General features: G+C 48.4%; 1 protein-coding gene across 1 annotated transcript; it reads right to left on the bottom strand.

Annotated features, from left to right (window-relative positions):
- Positions 1-7,528: 7,528 nt before the first annotated feature.
- Positions 7,529-15,825, bottom strand: LOC124028063 (chloride intracellular channel protein 5-like). Its single transcript, XM_046340228.1, has 5 exons — positions 15,704-15,825; positions 14,742-14,867; positions 13,659-13,765; positions 8,476-8,657; positions 7,529-7,791 (listed from the first exon to the last, which is right to left on the bottom strand). The coding sequence occupies exons 1-5, from the start codon at positions 15,757-15,759 to the stop codon at positions 7,627-7,629; spliced, it is 636 nt and encodes a 211-aa protein (XP_046196184.1). The 5' UTR covers positions 15,760-15,825; the 3' UTR covers positions 7,529-7,626.
- Between the last annotated feature and the right edge of the window lie 1,186 nt (positions 15,826-17,011).

The following is a 17,011-nucleotide window of genomic DNA, read 5'->3' as shown; positions in this document are numbered from 1 at the left end:
TAGATCTATCGGCTGCCTTCGATACTGTGAACCATCAGATCCTCCTCTCCACCCTCTCCGAGTTGGGCATCTCCGGCGCGGCCCACGCTTGGATTGCGTCCTACCTGACAGGTCGCTCCTACCAGGTGGCGTGGCGAGAATCTGTCTCTCACCACGCGCTCTCACCACTGGTGTCCCCAGGGCTCTGTTCTTGGCCCTCTCCTATTCTCGCTATACACCAAGTCACTTGGCTCTGTCATAACCTCACATGGTCTCTCTTATCATTGCTATGCAGACGACACACAATTAATCTTCTCCTTTCCCCCTTCTGATGACCAGGTGGCGAATCGCATCTCTGCATGTCTGGCAGACATATCAGTGTGGATGACGGATCACCACCTCAAGCTGAACCTCGGCAAGACGGAGCTGCTCTTCCTCCCGGGGAAGGACTGCCCGTTCCATGATCTCGCCATCACGGTTGACAACTCCACTGTGTCCTCCTCCCAGAGCGCCAAGAACCTTGGTGTGATCCTGGACAACACCCTGTCGTTCTCAACTAACATCAAGGCGGTGGCCCGTTCCTGTAGGTTCATGCTCTACAACATCCGCAGAGTACGACCCTGCCTCACACAGGAAGCGGCGCAGGTCCTAATCCAGGCACTTGTCATCTCCCGTCTGGATTACTGCAACTCGCTGTTGGCTGGGCTCCCTGCCTGTGCCATTAAACCCCTTCAACTCATCCAGAACGCCGCAGCCCGTCTGGTGTTCAACCTTCCCAAGTTCTCTCACGTCACCCCGCTCCTCCGTTCTCTCCACTGGCTTCCAGTTGAAGCTCGCATCCGCTACAAGACCATGGTGCTTGCCTACGGAGCTGTGAGGGGAACGGCACCTCAGTACCTCCAGGCTCTGATCAGGCACTACACCCAAACAAGGGCACTGCGTTCATCCACCTCTGGCCTGCTCGCCTCCCTACCACTGAGGAAGTACAGCTCCCGCTCAGCCCAGTCAAAACTGTTCGCTGCCCTGGCCCCCCAATGGTGGAACAAACTCCCTCACGACGCCAGGACAGCGGAGTCAATCACCACCTTCCGGAGACACCTGAAACCCCACCTCTTTAAGGAATACCTAGGATAGGTTAAGTAATCCCTCTCACCCCACCCCCCCTAAGTTTTAGATGCACTATTGTTAAGTGACTGTCCCACTGGATGTCATAAGGTGAATGCACCAATTTGTAAGTCGCTCTGGATAAGAGCGTCTGCTAAATGACTTAAATGTAAATGTAAATGTAATGTAAATGTACCATGCAGCCATGCAGCCCAGACCCATTCAGTCCAGTCCCATTGAACTATATAGAGAAGAGTGTGCCGTTTGGGACGGCCTGTTGTTCCTGGCAGAGGGCTAATCTCAGTAAACAGTGCTGGTCTCATTGTAGAGTCCACAGCAGCAGATCCTTAGAATCCTCAGAGGGCAGAGACAGATCAAATGGATGGCCTAATGAGAGAGTAGGGATGAGGAATGAGGGGAGGAGAGGCAGTGGAGAGGAGAGGAGAGGTGGTGTTTGGCATGGTAACCTCTATTTAAAGTTGTCAGCATTGTCTCCCACTTTCTCTCCCTGTCTCTCTCCCTGTCTCTCTCCCTATCTCTCTCCGTGTGGCTCTCCCTGTCTCTCTCCCCCTATCTCTCTCCGTGTGGCTCTCCCTGTCTCTCTCCCTGTCTCTCTCCCTATGTCTCTCCGTGTGGCTCTCCCTGTCTCTCTCCTCCTATCTCTCTCGGTGTGGCTCTCCCTGTCTCTCTCCCTGTCTCTCTCCCTATCTCTCTCCGTGTGGCTCTCCCTGTCTCTCTCCCCCTATCTCTCTCCGTGTGGCTCTCCCTGTCTCTCTCCCTGTCTCTCTCCCTGTCTCTCTCCCTGTGGCTCTCCCTGTCTTTTTCCCTGTCTTTTTCCCTGTCTTTTTCCCTGTCTTTTTCCCTGTCTCTCTCCCTGCTTGTGGATCTCCCTGTCTCTCTCCCTGTCTCTCTCCCTGTCTCTCTCCCTGTCTCTCTCCCCCTATCTCTCTCCGTGTGGCTCTCCCTGTCTCTCTCCCTGTCTCTCTCCCTGTCTCTCTCCCTGTGGCTCTCCCTGTCTTTTTCCCTGTCTTTTTCCCTGTCTTTTTCCCTGTCTTTTTCCCTGTCTCTCTCCCTGCTTGTGGATCTCCCTGTCTCTCTCCCTGTCTCTCTCCCTGCTTGTGGATCTCCCTGTCTCTCTCTCCCTGTCTCTCTCTCCCTGTCTCTCTCTTCCTGTCTCTCTCTCCCTGCTTGTGGATCTCCCTGTCTCTCTCTCCCTGTCTCTCTCTCCCCGTCTCCCCCCACGTCTCTCTCTCCCCGTCTCTCTCTCCCCGTCTCTCTCTCCCATGTCTCTCTCTCTCCCGTATCTCTCTCTCTCCCGTGTCTCTCTCTCTCCCGTGTCTCTCTCTCTCCCGTGTCTCTCTCTCTCCCCGTGTCTCTCTCTCTCCCGTGTGTCTCTCTCTCTCTCCCGTGTGTCTCTCTCTCTCCCGTGTGTCTCTCTCTCCCGTGTGTCTCTCTCTCCTGTGTGTCTCTCTCCCCGTGTGTCTCTCTCCCCGTGTGTCTCTCTCCCCGTGTGTCTCTCTCCCCGTGTCTCTCTCTCTCCCGTGTCTCTCTCTCTCCCGTGTCTCTCTCTCCCGTGTCTCTCTCTCTCCCGTGTCTCTCTCTCTCTCCCTGTGTGTCTCTCGCTCTCCCCGTGTGTCTCTCTCTCTCCCCGTGTGTCTCTCTCTCTCCCGTGTGTCTCTCTCTCTCCCGTGTGTCTCTCTCTCTCCCGTGTGTCTCTCTCTCTCCCGTGTCTCTCTCTCTCCCGTGTGTCTCTCTCTCTCCCGTGTCTCTCTCTCTCCCATGTCTCTCTCTCTCCCCGTGTGTCTCTCTCTCTCCCCGTGTGTCTCTCACTCTCCCGTGTGTCTCTCTCTCTCCCGTGTGTCTCTCTCTCTCCCGTGTGTCTCTCGCTCTCCCGTGTGTCTCTCGCTCTCCCGTGTGTCTCTCTCTCTCCCGTGTGTCTCTCTCTCCCGTGTGTCTCTCTCTCTCCCGTGTGTCTCTCGCTCTCCCGTGTGTCTCTCGCTCTCCCGTGTGTCTCTCTCTCTCCCGTGTGTCTCTCTCTCCCGTGTGTCTCTCTCTCTCCCGTGTGTCTCTCTCTCTCCCGTGTGTCTCTCTCTCTCCCGTGTGTCTCTCTCTCTCCCGTGTGTCTCTCTCTCTCTCGTGTGTCTCTCTCTCTCGTGTGTCTCTCTCTCTCTCGTGTGTCTCTCTCTCTCCCGTGTGTCTCTCTCTCTCCCGTGTGTCTCTCTCTCTCCCGTGTGTCTCTCTCTCTCCCGTGTGTCTCTCTCTCTCCCGTGTGTCTCTCTCTCTCTCCCGTGTGTGTCTCTCTCTCCCGTGTGTCTCTCTCTCTCCCCGTGTGTCTCTCTCCCCGTGTGTCTCTCTTACATACACGGAGCAGAAACCGATCTACTCTACTCTTCATCATATTAGTATGTGTCCCGAATTGCACCTGCTTCCATATATAGTGCACTACTTTAGACCACGGCTTATAGGCCTTTGGTCAAAGGTAGTGCACTATAAAGGGAATAGGGTGCCATTTGGGGTTGCACACTATTCCCTCTGAGACTCTAGTAGGTCAGTCGGTGTAATGGGTGATTGATGATCTCCAGTAGCTGCTGTTTTGTGTTTCAGAAATAAAAGACAGAGACAGAAGCAGAAAACAGAGTATCTGTGAAAATATGATTTTATTTTTCTAGCGATCCACTCTAAACATGGCTCTTATTTCAGATCACATGACCATCCAAACCACACCAGAACACTATGGGTCAGAACAGGAAGCACACAGGTTATAGACAGGAAGTCAGCCAAAGACCATGAGACAGAGACTGATGACTGTTTTACCCTGAATGGACAATAAAGTTTTAGAATCTGAACTCGCTGCGTGGAAATTGTGTCTGCGTTCCAGGCTGACTACATTACAGACGCCTGCCAGACTCTAACCACTCTAGGGTGGATCTGGTACATTGTCATCGCCCAGGCCTGAATGGACTCTAAATAAATATTCTCTGAATCTAAAGTATTAAACCAACACGACGGACACGTTCTAATAACTGATAGCTAGAGGTTAAATATTCTAAACACCTGGTAGACAAACGTTTAGGATTTAATTGAATAAAGAATGTTATTATCATGTTAAATCAATCCATTTTTACTTGGCTTGGAATTTGGACATTTCCAAATAGGCACATGGTTCAGGATGAGATCCATTCTAGAACTGGTTCTGATACACAATCAAAGGTAAACTATAGCAACAACGTAGCAACAGGTTTATTCAGGAGAATCAACCAGAAGAGAGTTTTGTTCCAGGCTTCTATCAGAGGCCACACACAGTATAAAGGGCTTCCCTATAGTCACCCTATAGTCACCCTGTTCCCTATAGTCACCCTATAGTCACCCTGTTCCCTATAGTCACCCTATAGTCACCCTGTTCCCTATAGTCACCCTATAGTCACCCTGTTCCCTATAGTCACCCTATAGTCACCCTGTTCCCTATAGTCACCCTATAGTCACCCTGTTCCCTATAGTCACCCTATAGTCACCCTGTTCCCTATAGTCACCCTATAGTCACCCTGTTCCCTATAGTCACCCTATAGTCACCCTGTTCCCTATAGTCACCCTATAGTCACCCTGTTCCCTATAGTCACCCTATAGTCACCCTGTTCCCTATAGTCACCCTATAGTCACCCTGTTCCCTATAGTCACCCTGTTCCCTATAGTCACCCTGTTCCCTATAGTCACCCTGTAGTCACCCTGTTCCCTATAGTCACCCTGTAGTCACCCTGTTCCCTATAGTCACCCTGTTCCCTATAGTCACCCTGTTCCCTATAGTCACCCTGTAGTCACCCTGTTCCCTATAGTCACCCTGTAGTCACCCTGTTCCCTATAGTCACCCTGTTCCCTATAGTCACCCTGTTCCCTATAGTCACCCTGTAGTCACCCTGTTCCCTATAGTCACCCTGTTCCCTATAGTCACCCTGTTCCCTATAGTCACCCTGTAGTCACCCTGTTCCCTATAGTCACCCTGTTCCCTATAGTCACCCTGTTCCCTATAGTCACCCTGTTCCCTATAGTCACCCTATAGTCACCCTGTTCCCTATAGTCACCCTGTTCCCTATAGTCACCCTGTTCCCTATAGTCACCCTGTAGTCACCCTGTTCCCAATAGTCACCCTGTTCCCTATAGTCACCCTGTTCCCTATAGTCACCCTGTTCCCTATAGTCACCCTGTAGTCACCCTGTTCCCTATAGTCACCCTGTTCCCTATAGTCACCCTGTTCCCTATAGTCACCCTGTAGTCACCCTGTTCCCTATAGTCACCCTGTTCCCTATAGTCACCCTGTTCCCTATAGTCACCCTGTTCCCTATAGTCACCCTATAGTCACCCTGTTCCCTATAGTCACCCTGTTCCCTATAGTCACCCTGTTCCCTATAGTCACCCTGCTCCCTATAGTCACCCTGTTCCCTATAGTCACCCTGTTCCCTATAGTCACCCTATAGTCACCCTGTTCCCTATAGTCACCCTGTTCCCTATAGTCACCCTGTTCCCTATAGTCACCCTGTAGTCACCCTGTTCCCTATAGTCACCCTGTTCCCTATAGTCACCCTGTTCCCTATAGTCACCCTATAGTCACCCTGTTCCCTATAGTAACCCTGTTCCCTATAGTCACCCTGTTCCCTATAGTCACCCTGTTCCCTATAGTAACCCTGTTCCCTATAATAACCCTGTTCCCTATAGTCACCCTGTTCCCTATAATAACCCTGTTCCCTATAATAACCCTGTTCCCTATAGTAACCCTGTTCCCTATAGTCACCCTGTTCCCTATAGTAACCCTGTTCCCTATAGTAACCCTGTTCCCTATAGTCACCCTGTTCCCTATAGTCACCCTGTTCCCTATAGTCACCCTGTTCCCTATAGTCACCCTGTTCTCTATAGTAACCCTGTTCCCTATAATAACCCTGTTCCCTATAGTCACCCTGTTCTCTATAGTCACCCTGTTCCCTATAGTCACCCTGTTCCGTGGTCCTTCTGTAGCTCAGTTGGTAGAGCATGGCGCTTGTAACGCCAGGGTAGTGGGTTCGATCCCCGGGACCACCCATACGTAGAATGTATGCACACATGACTGTAAGTCGCTTTGGATAAAAGCGTCTGCTAAATGGCATATATTATTATTATTATTATTATTAATAACCCTGTTCCCTATAGTCACCCTGTTCTCTATAGTAACCCTGTTCCCTATAATAACCCTGTTCCCTATAGTCACCCTGTTCTCTATAGTCACCCTGTTCCCTATAGTCACCCTGTTCTCTATAGTCACCCTGTTCCCTATAGTCACCCTGTTCTCTATAGTAACCCTGTTCCCTATAGTCACCCTGTTCCCTATAGTAACCCTGTTCTCTATAGTAACCCTGTTCCCTATAATAACCCTGTTCCCTATAGTCACCCTGTTCTCTATAGTCACCCTGTTCCCTATAGTCACCCTGTTCCCTATAGTCACCCTGTTCCCTATAATAACCCTGTTCCCTATAGTCACCCTGTTCCCTATAGTCACCCTGTTCCCTATAATAACCCTGTTCCCTATAGTCACCCTATAGTCACCCTGTTCCCTATAATAACCCTGTTCCCTATAGTCACCCTGTTCCCTATAGTAACCCTGTTCCCTATAGTCACCCTGTTCCCTATAGTCACCCTGTTCCCTATAATAACCCTGTTCCCTATAATAACCCTGTTCCCTATAGTCACCCTGTTCCCTATAGTCACCCTGTTCCCTATAGTCACCCTGTTCCCTATAGTAACCCTGTTCCCTATGGTGCTGGTCATGATTAGTGCACTATAGGGCCCTGGAATACACCCATAGTAATGTCCTCTTAACACACAACGCCATTTCTCCTTGTTTGTTCAAAAGTTTTTAAAATACATAAAAATTTGTTAACAAATTATCAAATCAACTTCTCAACATAAGATCTGTCTCAAATAGAGAGACTACAGCAAAACGATATGAAAATCAACCAAGTGAAGCTCGTGATTGTAATGGACCTTTCAACGCAGTGTATTATCGATTACAGATCAATACATCAATCAATATATTAGTATAATCAGTAGCCAGATGTTGATGGTGGCGGCAGGCTACAGCAGGGGAAATTATGAATAAATACAACCAGCTGGTCACTGTGGACTGGCTTCATGATAACTGCTGATATGGGTTGGGATTAGGAGTCAAGGGGTTAAAAATCACACTTGTAGGTTAGAGATCAGGGGTTAGAGGTCAGGGATTAGAGGTCAGGGATTAGGAGTCAAGTGGTTAAAAATCACACTTGTAGGTTAGAGGTCAGGGGTTAGAGATCAAGTGTTAGAGGTCAGGGATTAGAGGTCAGGGATGAGGAGTCAAGGGGTTAAAAATCACACTTGTAGGTTAGAGTTCAGGGGTTAGAGTTCAGGGGTTAGAGATCAGGGATTAGGTTTCAAGGGGTTAAAAATCAGGCTTGTAGGTTAGAGGACAGGGGTTAGAGGTCAGGGATTAGGTGTCAAGGGGTTAAAAATCATGGTTGTAGGTTAGAGGTTAGGGGTTAAAGGTCACTTCTCCAGTCTCTTGGCCACATCCAGGTAAGCCATCTCTATCTCGTTGTCGGCAGCGCAGGTGTTGGTGAACTCGTCTCGTGTGTAGGCATTCTTCAGATAGCGCCACACCCCATCCAGCTCAGACGGAATCTCATAGTTACGATACTTCTTAGCAACCACCTAGTAACAAAACACAGAGTCTGTGAGCGTCTGTCTGTCTGTCTGTCTGTCTGTCTGTCTGTCTGTCTGTCTGTCTGTCTGTCTGTCTGTCTGTCTGTCTGTCTGTCTGTCTGTCTGTCTGTCTGTCTGTCTGTCTGTCTGTCTGTCTGTCTGTCTGTCTGTCTGTCTGTCTGTCTGTCTGTCTGTCTGTCTGTCTGTCTGTCTGTCTGTCTGTCTGTCTGTCTGTCTGTCTGTCTGTCTGTCTGTCTGTCTGTCTGTCTGTCTGTCTGTCTGTCTGTCTGTCTGTCTGTCTGTCTGTCTGTCTGTCTGTGTGTGTGTGTGTGTGTGTGTGTGTGTGTGTGTGTGTGTGTGTGTGTGTGTGTGTGTGTGTGTGTGTGTGTGTGTGTGTGTGTGTGTGTGTGTGTGTGTGTGTGTGTGTGTGTGTGTACCTTGACTATATGTAGTTTGGGCAGTAGGTTGCAGTCAGCCAGGGTGAGGTGTGTGTGTGTGTACCTTGACTATATGTAGTTTGGGCAGTAGGTTGCAGTCAGCCAGGGTGAGGGGTGTGTGTGTGTGTGTGTGTGTGTGTGTGTGTGTGTGTGTGTGTGTGTGTGTGTGTGTGTGTGTGTGTGTGTGTGTGTGTGTGTGTGTGTGTGTGTGTGTGTGTGTGTGTGTGTGTGTGTGTGTGTGTGTGTGTGTGTGTACCTTGACTATATGTAGTTTGGGCAGTAGGTTGCAGTCAGCCAGGGTAAGCTCATCTCCATCCAGGAAGCGTCTTGTGGACCCCCTCTCCTCCTCCATGCTGTCTGCATCGATCTCCTCTGGGAGGGGACCAGCCAGGTAGTCATCTAACTTCTTCAGTGCCTTCAGCAGACCCTTCTCCAGGACTAGAAGGGAGAGAGAGATTTTAGTCCATTTGTCATATAAAGAGAAATCAGGAAAAGGGAGCACATCTCCATCATATCCACCAGGTGGCAGCACAGGACAGTACGGTCATCTCCATCATATCCACCAGGTGGCAGCACAGGACAGTACGGTCATCTCCATTATATCCACCAGGTGGCAGTACAGGACAGTACGGTCATCTCCATCATATCCACCAGGTGGCAGCACAGGACAGTACGGTCATCTCCATTATATCCACCAGGTGGCAGCACAGGACAGTACGGTCATCTTCATCATATCCACCAGGTGGCAGCACAGGACAGTACGGTCATCTCCATTATATCCACCAAGTGGCAGTACAGGGCAGTACGGTCATCTTCATCATATCCACTAGGTGGCAGTACAGGACAGTACAGTCATCTCCATCATATCCACCAGGTGGCAGCACAGGACAGTACGGTCATCTCCATTATATCCACCAGGTGGCAGCACAGGACAGTACGGTCATCTTCATCATATCCACCAGGTGGCAGCACAGGACAGTACGGTCATCTCCATTATATCCACCAAGTGGCAGTACAGGGCAGTACGGTCATCTTCATCATATCCACTAGGTGGCAGTACAGGACAGTACAGTCATCTCCATCATATCCACCAGGTGGCAGTACAGGGCAGTACGGTCAGCACAGGACAGTACGGTCATCTCCATTATATCCACCAGGTGGCAGTACAGGACAGTATGGTCATCTTCATCATATCCACCAAGTGGCAGTACAGGGCAGTACGGTCATCTTCATCATATCCACCAAGTGGCAGTACAGGGCAGTACGGTCATCTCCATCATATCCACTAGGTGGCAGTACAGGACAGTACGGTCAGTACAGGACAGTATGGTCAGTACAGGACAGTATGGTCAGTACAGGACAGTATGGTCAGTACAGGACAGTACGGTCAGTACAGGACAGTACGGTCATCTCCATCATATCCACCAGGTGGCAGTACAGGACATTATGGTCAGTACAGGACAGTATGTTCAGTACAGGACAGTACGGTCAGTACAGGACAGTATGGTCAGTACAGGACAGCATGGTCAGTACAGGACAGTACGGTCATCTCCATCATATCCACTAGGTGGCAGTACAGGACAGTACGGTCATCTCCATCATATCCACCAGGTGGCAGTACAGGACAGTACGGTCAGTACAGGACAGTACGGTCATCTCCATCATATCCACTAGGTGGCAGTACAGGACAGTACGGTCAGTACAGGACAGTATGGTCAGTACAGGACAGTATGGTCATCTCCATCATATCCACCAGGTGGCAGTACAGGACAGTACACAGCCACAGCAGGCCAAAGCCAGGTTCCTTCTGTGCAGCAGGATTGATTCTGCTACCATTTAGTGGCAGCAAACAGTTGGACATGTCTGATATTGCTTCTGATATTTACACTAGTTTAAAAAGTCAATCTCATTTTAATTTTTTTATTTCACCTTTATTTAACCAGGTAGGCAAGTTGAGAACAAGTTCTCATTTACAATTGCGACCTGGCCAAGATAAAGCAAAGCAGTTCGACAGATACAACGACACAGAGTTACACATGGAGTAAAACAAACATACAGTCAATAATACAGTATAAACAAGTCTATATACGATGTGAGCAAATGAGGTGAGATAAGGGAGGTAAAGGCAAAAAAGGCCATGGTGGCAAAGTAAATACAATATAGCAAGTAAAACACTGGAATGGTAGTTTTGCAATGGAAGAATGAGACTAAACCTGCTAAATGTAAGTATGAGACACAATAATAACGTATCGCAACCTACGGCCCTTCCACAAAGTTCAATGATATAGTGACAGAGGTTTGCAGAGGGATCGAGGTTAGGCCATAGGAATCAGAACACTAGAATGGACATGAACCTTGTTATGATGGGATGAAGGTCAGCCATGCTGGTCAGGGAGTTGGTCAACCATGGTTTGCCAGTGCTGTGATAAGATAGTGTAAAATAATGAATTTGAAGAATGTCTCTGTACTGTGTGTCTGTACTGTGTGTCTGTACTGTGTGTCTGTACTGTGTTTCTGTACTGTGTGTCTGTACTATGTGTCTGTACTATGTGTCTGTACTGTGTGTCTGTACTGTGTGTCTGTACTGTGTGTACTGTGTGTCTGTACTGTGTTTCTGTACAGTGTGTCTGTACTGTGTGTCTGTACTGTGTGTCTGTACTGTGTGTCTGTACTGTGTGCCTGTACTGTGTGTCTGTACTGTGTGTCTGTACTGTGTGTCTGTACTGTGTGTACTGTGTGTCTGTACTGTGTGTCTGTACTGTGTTTCTGTACTGTGTGTCTGTACTGTGTGTCTGTACTGTGTGCCTGTACTGTGTGTCTGTACTGTGTGTCTGTACTGTGTGTCTGTACTGTGTGTCTGTACTGTGTGTCTGTACTGTGTGCTATCTGTTTAAACTACAGCTCAGACACCCATGCATACTCCACAAGACATGTTCTAGGAGTTAAGGGTAGGGGTCAGGGGTTAGGCTGTGTCCTACCTCCATTAGCTTGGTGTTCTAAGTGTTAGGGTTAAGGGTAGGGGTCAGGGGTTAGGCTGTGTCCTACCTCCATTAGCTTGGTGTTCTAAGTGTTAGGGTTAAGGGTAGGGGTCAGGGGTTAGACTGTGTCCTACCTCCATTAGCTTGGTGTTCTAAGTGTTAGGGTTAAGGGTAGGGGTCAGGGGTTAGGCTATGTGTCCTACCTCCATTAGCTTGGTGTTCTAAGTGTTAGGGTTAAGGGTAGGGGTCAGGGGTTAGACTGTGTCCTACCTCCATTAGCTTGGTGTTCTAAGTGTTAGGGTTAAGGGTAGGGGTCAGGGGTTAGGCTATGTGTCCTACCTCCATTAGCTTGGTGTTCTAAGTGTTCGGGTTAAGGGTAGGGGTCAGGGGTTAGGCTATGTGTCCTACCTCCATTAGCTTGGTGTTCTAAGTGTTAGGGTTAAGGGTAGGGGTCAGGGGTTAGACTGTGTCCTACCTCCATTAGCTTGGTGTTCTAAGTGTTAGGGTTAAGGGTCAAGGGTAGGGGTCAGGGGTTCGACTATGTGTCCTACCTCCATTAGCTTCAGGCTTGGTGTTCTAAGTGTTAGGGTTAATGGTAGGGGTCAGGGGTTAGACTATGTGACCTACCTCCATTAGTTTGGTGTTCTAAGTGTTAGGGTTAAGGGTATGGGTCAGGGGTTAGACTATGTGTCCTACCTCCATTAGCTTGGTGTTCTAAGTGTTAGGGTTAAGGGTTAAGGGTAGGGGTCAGGGGTTAGGCTATGTGTCCTACCTCCATTAGCTTCAGGCTTGGTGTTCTAAGTGTTAGGGTTAATGGTAGGGGTCAGGGGTTAGACTATGTGACCTACCTCCATTAGCTTGGTGTTCTAAGTGTTAGGGTTAAGGGTAGGGGTCAGGGGTTAGACTGTGTCCTACCTCCATTAGCTTGGTGTTCTAAGTGTTAGGGTTAAGGGTTAAGGGTAGGGGTCAGGGGTTAGACTGTGTCCTACCTCCATTAGCTTGGTGTTCTAAGTGTTAGGGTTAAGGGTTAAGGGTAGGGGTCAGGGGTTAGACTATGTGTCCTACCTCCATTAGCTTCAGGGTTGGTGTTCTAAGTGTTAGGGTTAAGGGTAGGGGTCAGGGGTTAGACTATGTGTCCTACCTCCATTAGCTTTAGGCTTGGTGTTCTAAGTGTTAGGGTTAAGGGTAGGGGTCAGGGGTTAGACTATGTGTCCTACCTCCATTAGCTTCAGGCTTGGTGTTCTAAGTGTTAGGGTTAAGGGTAGGGGTCAGGGGTTAGACTATGTGTCCTACCATCATTAGCTTGGTGTTCTAAGTGTTAGGGTTAAGGGTAGGGGTCAGGGGTTAGACTGTGTCCTACCTCCATTAGCTTGGTGTTCTAAGTGTTAGGGTTAAGGGTAGGGGTCAGGGGTTAGGCTATGTGTCCTACCTCCATTAGCTTGGTGTTCTAAGTGTTAGGGTTAAGGGTAGGGGTCAGGGGTTAGACTGTGTCCTACCTCCATTAGCTTGGTGTTCTAAGTGTTAGGGTTAAGGGTAGGGGTCAGGGGTTAGGCTATGTGTCCTACCTCCATTAGCTTGGTGTTCTAAGTGTTCGGGTTAAGGGTAGGGGTCAGGGGTTAGGCTATGTGTCCTACCTCCATTAGCTTGGTGTTCTAAGTGTTAGGGTTAAGGGTAGGGGTCAGGGGTTAGACTGTGTCCTACCTCCATTAGCTTGGTGTTCTAAGTGTTAGGGTTAAGGGTTAAGGGTAGGGGTCAGGGGTTCGACTATGTGTCCTACCTCCATTAGCTTCAGGCTTGGTGTTCTAAGTGTTAGGGTTAATGGTAGGGGTCAGGGGTTAGACTATGTGACCTACCTCCATTAGCTTGGTGTTCTAAGTGTTAGGGTTAAGGGTAGGGGTCAGGGGTTAGACTATGTGTCCTACCTCCATTAGCTTTAGGCTTGGTGTTCTAAGTGTTAGGGTTAAGGGTAGGGGTCAGGGGTTAGACTATGTGTCCTACCTCCATTAGCTTCAGGCTTGGTGTTCTAAGTGTTAGGGTTAAGGGTAGGGGTCAGGGGTTAGACTATGTGTCCTACCTCCATTAGCTTCAGGCTTGGTGTTCTAAGTGTTAGGGTTAAGGGTAGGGGTCAGGGGTTAGACTATGTGTCCTACCTCCATTAGCTTGGTGTTCTAAGTGTTAGGGTTAAGGGTTAAGGGTAGGGGTCAGGGGTTAGGCTATGTGTCCTACCTCCATTAGCTTCAGGCTTGGTGTTCTAAGTGTTAGGGTTAAGGGTAGGGGTCAGGGGTTAGACTATGTGTCCTACCTCCATTAGCTTGGTGTTCTAAGTGTTAGGGTTAAGGGTTAAGGGTTAAGGGTAGGGGTCAGGGGTTAGGCTATGTGTCCTACCTCCATTAGCTTCAGGCTTGGTGTTCTAAGTGTTAGGGTTAAGGGTAGGGGTCAGGGGTTAGACTATGTGTCCTACCATCATTAGCTTCAGGCTTGGTGTTCTTGATGTACGCTGAGAACTTGGCAAAGATGTTGTTTCCAGCTGTGTTGGACTCTCTCTGCTTGGCTGCCAACTTAGGATACCTGCAAGAGGAAGACACAGAGATACAGTCAGATACAGAGATACAGAGATACAGTCAGATACAGAGATACAGAGATACAGAGATACAGTCAGATACAGTCAGATACAGAGATACAGAGATACAGTCAGATACAGAGATACAGAGATACAGTCAGATACAGAGATACAGAGATACAGAGATACAGTCAGATACAGAGATACAGAGATACAGAGAGATACAGAGATACAGTCAGATACAGAGATACAGTCAGATACAGAGATACAGAGATACAGTCAGATACAGTCAGATACAGGAATAGAGATACAGTCAGATACAGAGATACAGTCAGATACAGTCAGATACAGGAATAGAGATACAGTCAGATACAGGAATAGAGATACAGTCAGATACAGGAATAGAGATACAGTCAGATACAGTCAGATACAGTCAGATACAGAGATACAGAGATACAGTCAGATACAGTCAGATACAGAGATACAGAGATACAGTCAGATACAGAGATACAGAGATACAGTCAGATACAGTCAGATACAGAGATACAGTCAGATACAGGAATAGAGATACAGTCAGATACAGGAATAGAGATACAGTCAGATACAGAGATACAGTCAGATACAGGAATAGAGATACAGTCAGATACAGAGATACAGTCAGATACAGTCAGATACAGGAATACAGAGATACTAAGACACAATCAGACACAGTCAGACACAGAGACAGTGGAAAACACCTGGGTCCCAGTATCGTCTATTGAGCTGTATTCAGTGGATATCATCCAGCTGGATCAGGACTTGCACTGACACTACTTTGATGGCATATGAAGCCGAACGGTACAGAGGATTTCTGTGTGATACACATTATGGTTGGAGAGCTGCCTGTGTACAAGTTGACAGTGTTAGCTGGAGAGAGGACGTACTCCTAGGAAGATGTGTGACGTTGTGGTGTTGTATTCATACAGCGTGTTACTGTATCCTTACTTGGGTGGAGCCAGTACATCCTCCAGGAACTCTTCTATCTTGTTGATGTCTGTCTTCACCTCTCCATTAAATGTCAGGAAGGGAGGATGGGTCCCTGGGGCTAGGTTATGAAGGTCAGCTGGCTTCCTATTGGACAACATATAGATAGAGTTACTTCTAATTGGAGCAGAGAGGGTCAGGGTTTCTTCCTATTAAAGCAGAGAGAGACAGGGTTACTTCCTATTAAAGCAGAGAGAGACACGGTTTGTCCTCTGTGGTGTGTCCTCTGTCCCTGTCCTCTGTGGTGTGTCCTCTTTCGCACATACCTCTTAAGCCCCTGTCCCGTAACCCCTAACCCCTGGCATACCTCTTTAGCCCATGTCCCTTAACCCCTAACCCCTGGCATACCTCTTTAGCCCCTGTCCCTTAACCCCTAACCCCTGGCATACCTCTTTAGCCCCTGTCCCTTAACCCCTAACCCCTGGCATACCTCTTTAGCCCCTGTCCCTTAACCCCTAACCCCTGGCATACCTCTTTAGCCCCTGTCCCTTAACCCCTAACCCCTGGCATACCTCTTTAGCCCCTGTCCCTTAACCCCTAACCCCTGGCATACCTCTTTACCCCCTGTCCCTTAACCCCTAACCCCTGGCATACCTCTTTAGCCCCTGTCCCTTAACCCCTAACCTCTGGCATACCTTTTTAGCCCCTGTCCCTTAACCCCTAACCCCTGGCATACCTCTTTAGCCCCTGTTCCTTAACCCCTAACCCCTGGCATACCTCTTTAGCCCATGTCCCTTAACCCCTAACCCCTGGCATACCTTTTCAGCCCCCGTCCCTTAACCCCTAACCCCTGGCATACCTCTTTAGCCCCTGTCCCTTAACCCCTAACCCCTGGCATACCTCTCCAGCCCCCGTCCCTTAACCTCTAACCCCAAGGTGTATATCTTTAGCCCCTGTCCCTTAACCCCTAACCCCTGGCGTACCTCTTGAGGTCGACGGTGGTTACATTGAAGACCACTCCCTTCAGCCACAGGATCATGAAGAGACGCTGGGAGAATGGACAGTTCCCAATACTCTCTCCATCACTACCCGCCTAGAGAGAGAGAGCATCATCATTAGCAGCAGACTCATACATTTCCTCAGTGAAAACAATGTACTGAGCAAATGTCAAATAGGCTTTTTTACCAAATTACCATACGACAGGCCACGTATTCACCCAGCACACCCTAATTGACAAACAAACTAAAACAAGGGCAATTTGCCTCAAGGGTCTGGAAAGTGTTGTTGGGGGTAAAACATACGACATTATAAAATCCATGTACACAAACAACAAGTGTGCGGTTAAAATTGGCAAACAATACACACATTTCTTTCCACAGGGCCGTGGGGTGAGACAGGGATGCAGCTTAAGCCCCACCTTCTTCAACATATATATCAAGGAAATGGCGAGGACACTGGAACAGTCTGCAGCACCCGGCCTCACCCTACTAGAATCTGAAGTCAAATGTCTACTGTTTGCTGATGATCTTGTGCCTCTGTCCCGAACCAATGAGGGCCTACAGCAGCACCTAGATCTTCTGCACAGATTCTGTCAGACCTGGGCCCTGACAGTAAATCTCAGTAAGACCAAAATAATGGTGTTCCAAAAAAGGTCAAGTCGCCAGAACCACAAATACAAATTCCATCTAGACACCGATGCCCCAGAGCACACAAAAAAATATACATACCTCGACATAAACATCAGGGCCATAGGTAACTTCCACAAAGCTGAGAGACAAGGCAAGAAGGGCCTTCTTTGTCATCAAAAGGAACATCAAATTCAACATACCAATTAGGATCTGGCTAAAAATACTTGAATCAGTTATAGAACCCATTGCCCTTCATGGTTGTGAGGTCTGGGGTCCGCTCACCTACCAATAATTCACTAAATGGGACAAACACCAAATTGAGTCTCTGCACATAGAATTCTGCCAAAATATTTTCTGTGTACCACGTAAAACACCAAATAATGCAGAGCAGAATTAGGCCGATACCCACTAATTATCAAAATCCAGAATAGAGACATTCAATTCTACAACCACCTAAAAGGAAGTGATTCCCAAACTTTCCATAACAAAGTCATCACCTACAAAGATATGAACCTGGAGAATAGTACCCTAAAGCAAGCTGGTCCTGGGGCTCTGTTCACAAACACAAACACACCCCACAGAGCCCCAGGACAGCAGCACAATTAGACCCAACCAAATCATGAGAAAACAAAAAGATAATTACTTAACACATTGGAAAGAATT

Source organism: Oncorhynchus gorbuscha, unplaced genomic scaffold (assembly GCF_021184085.1).
Source record: "Oncorhynchus gorbuscha isolate QuinsamMale2020 ecotype Even-year unplaced genomic scaffold, OgorEven_v1.0 Un_scaffold_3704, whole genome shotgun sequence".
NCBI classification, from domain to species: Eukaryota; Metazoa; Chordata; class Actinopteri; order Salmoniformes; family Salmonidae; genus Oncorhynchus; species Oncorhynchus gorbuscha.
Note: the sequence above shows the minus strand (reverse complement) of the source record. Positions and strands in the feature narration are given on the sequence as shown.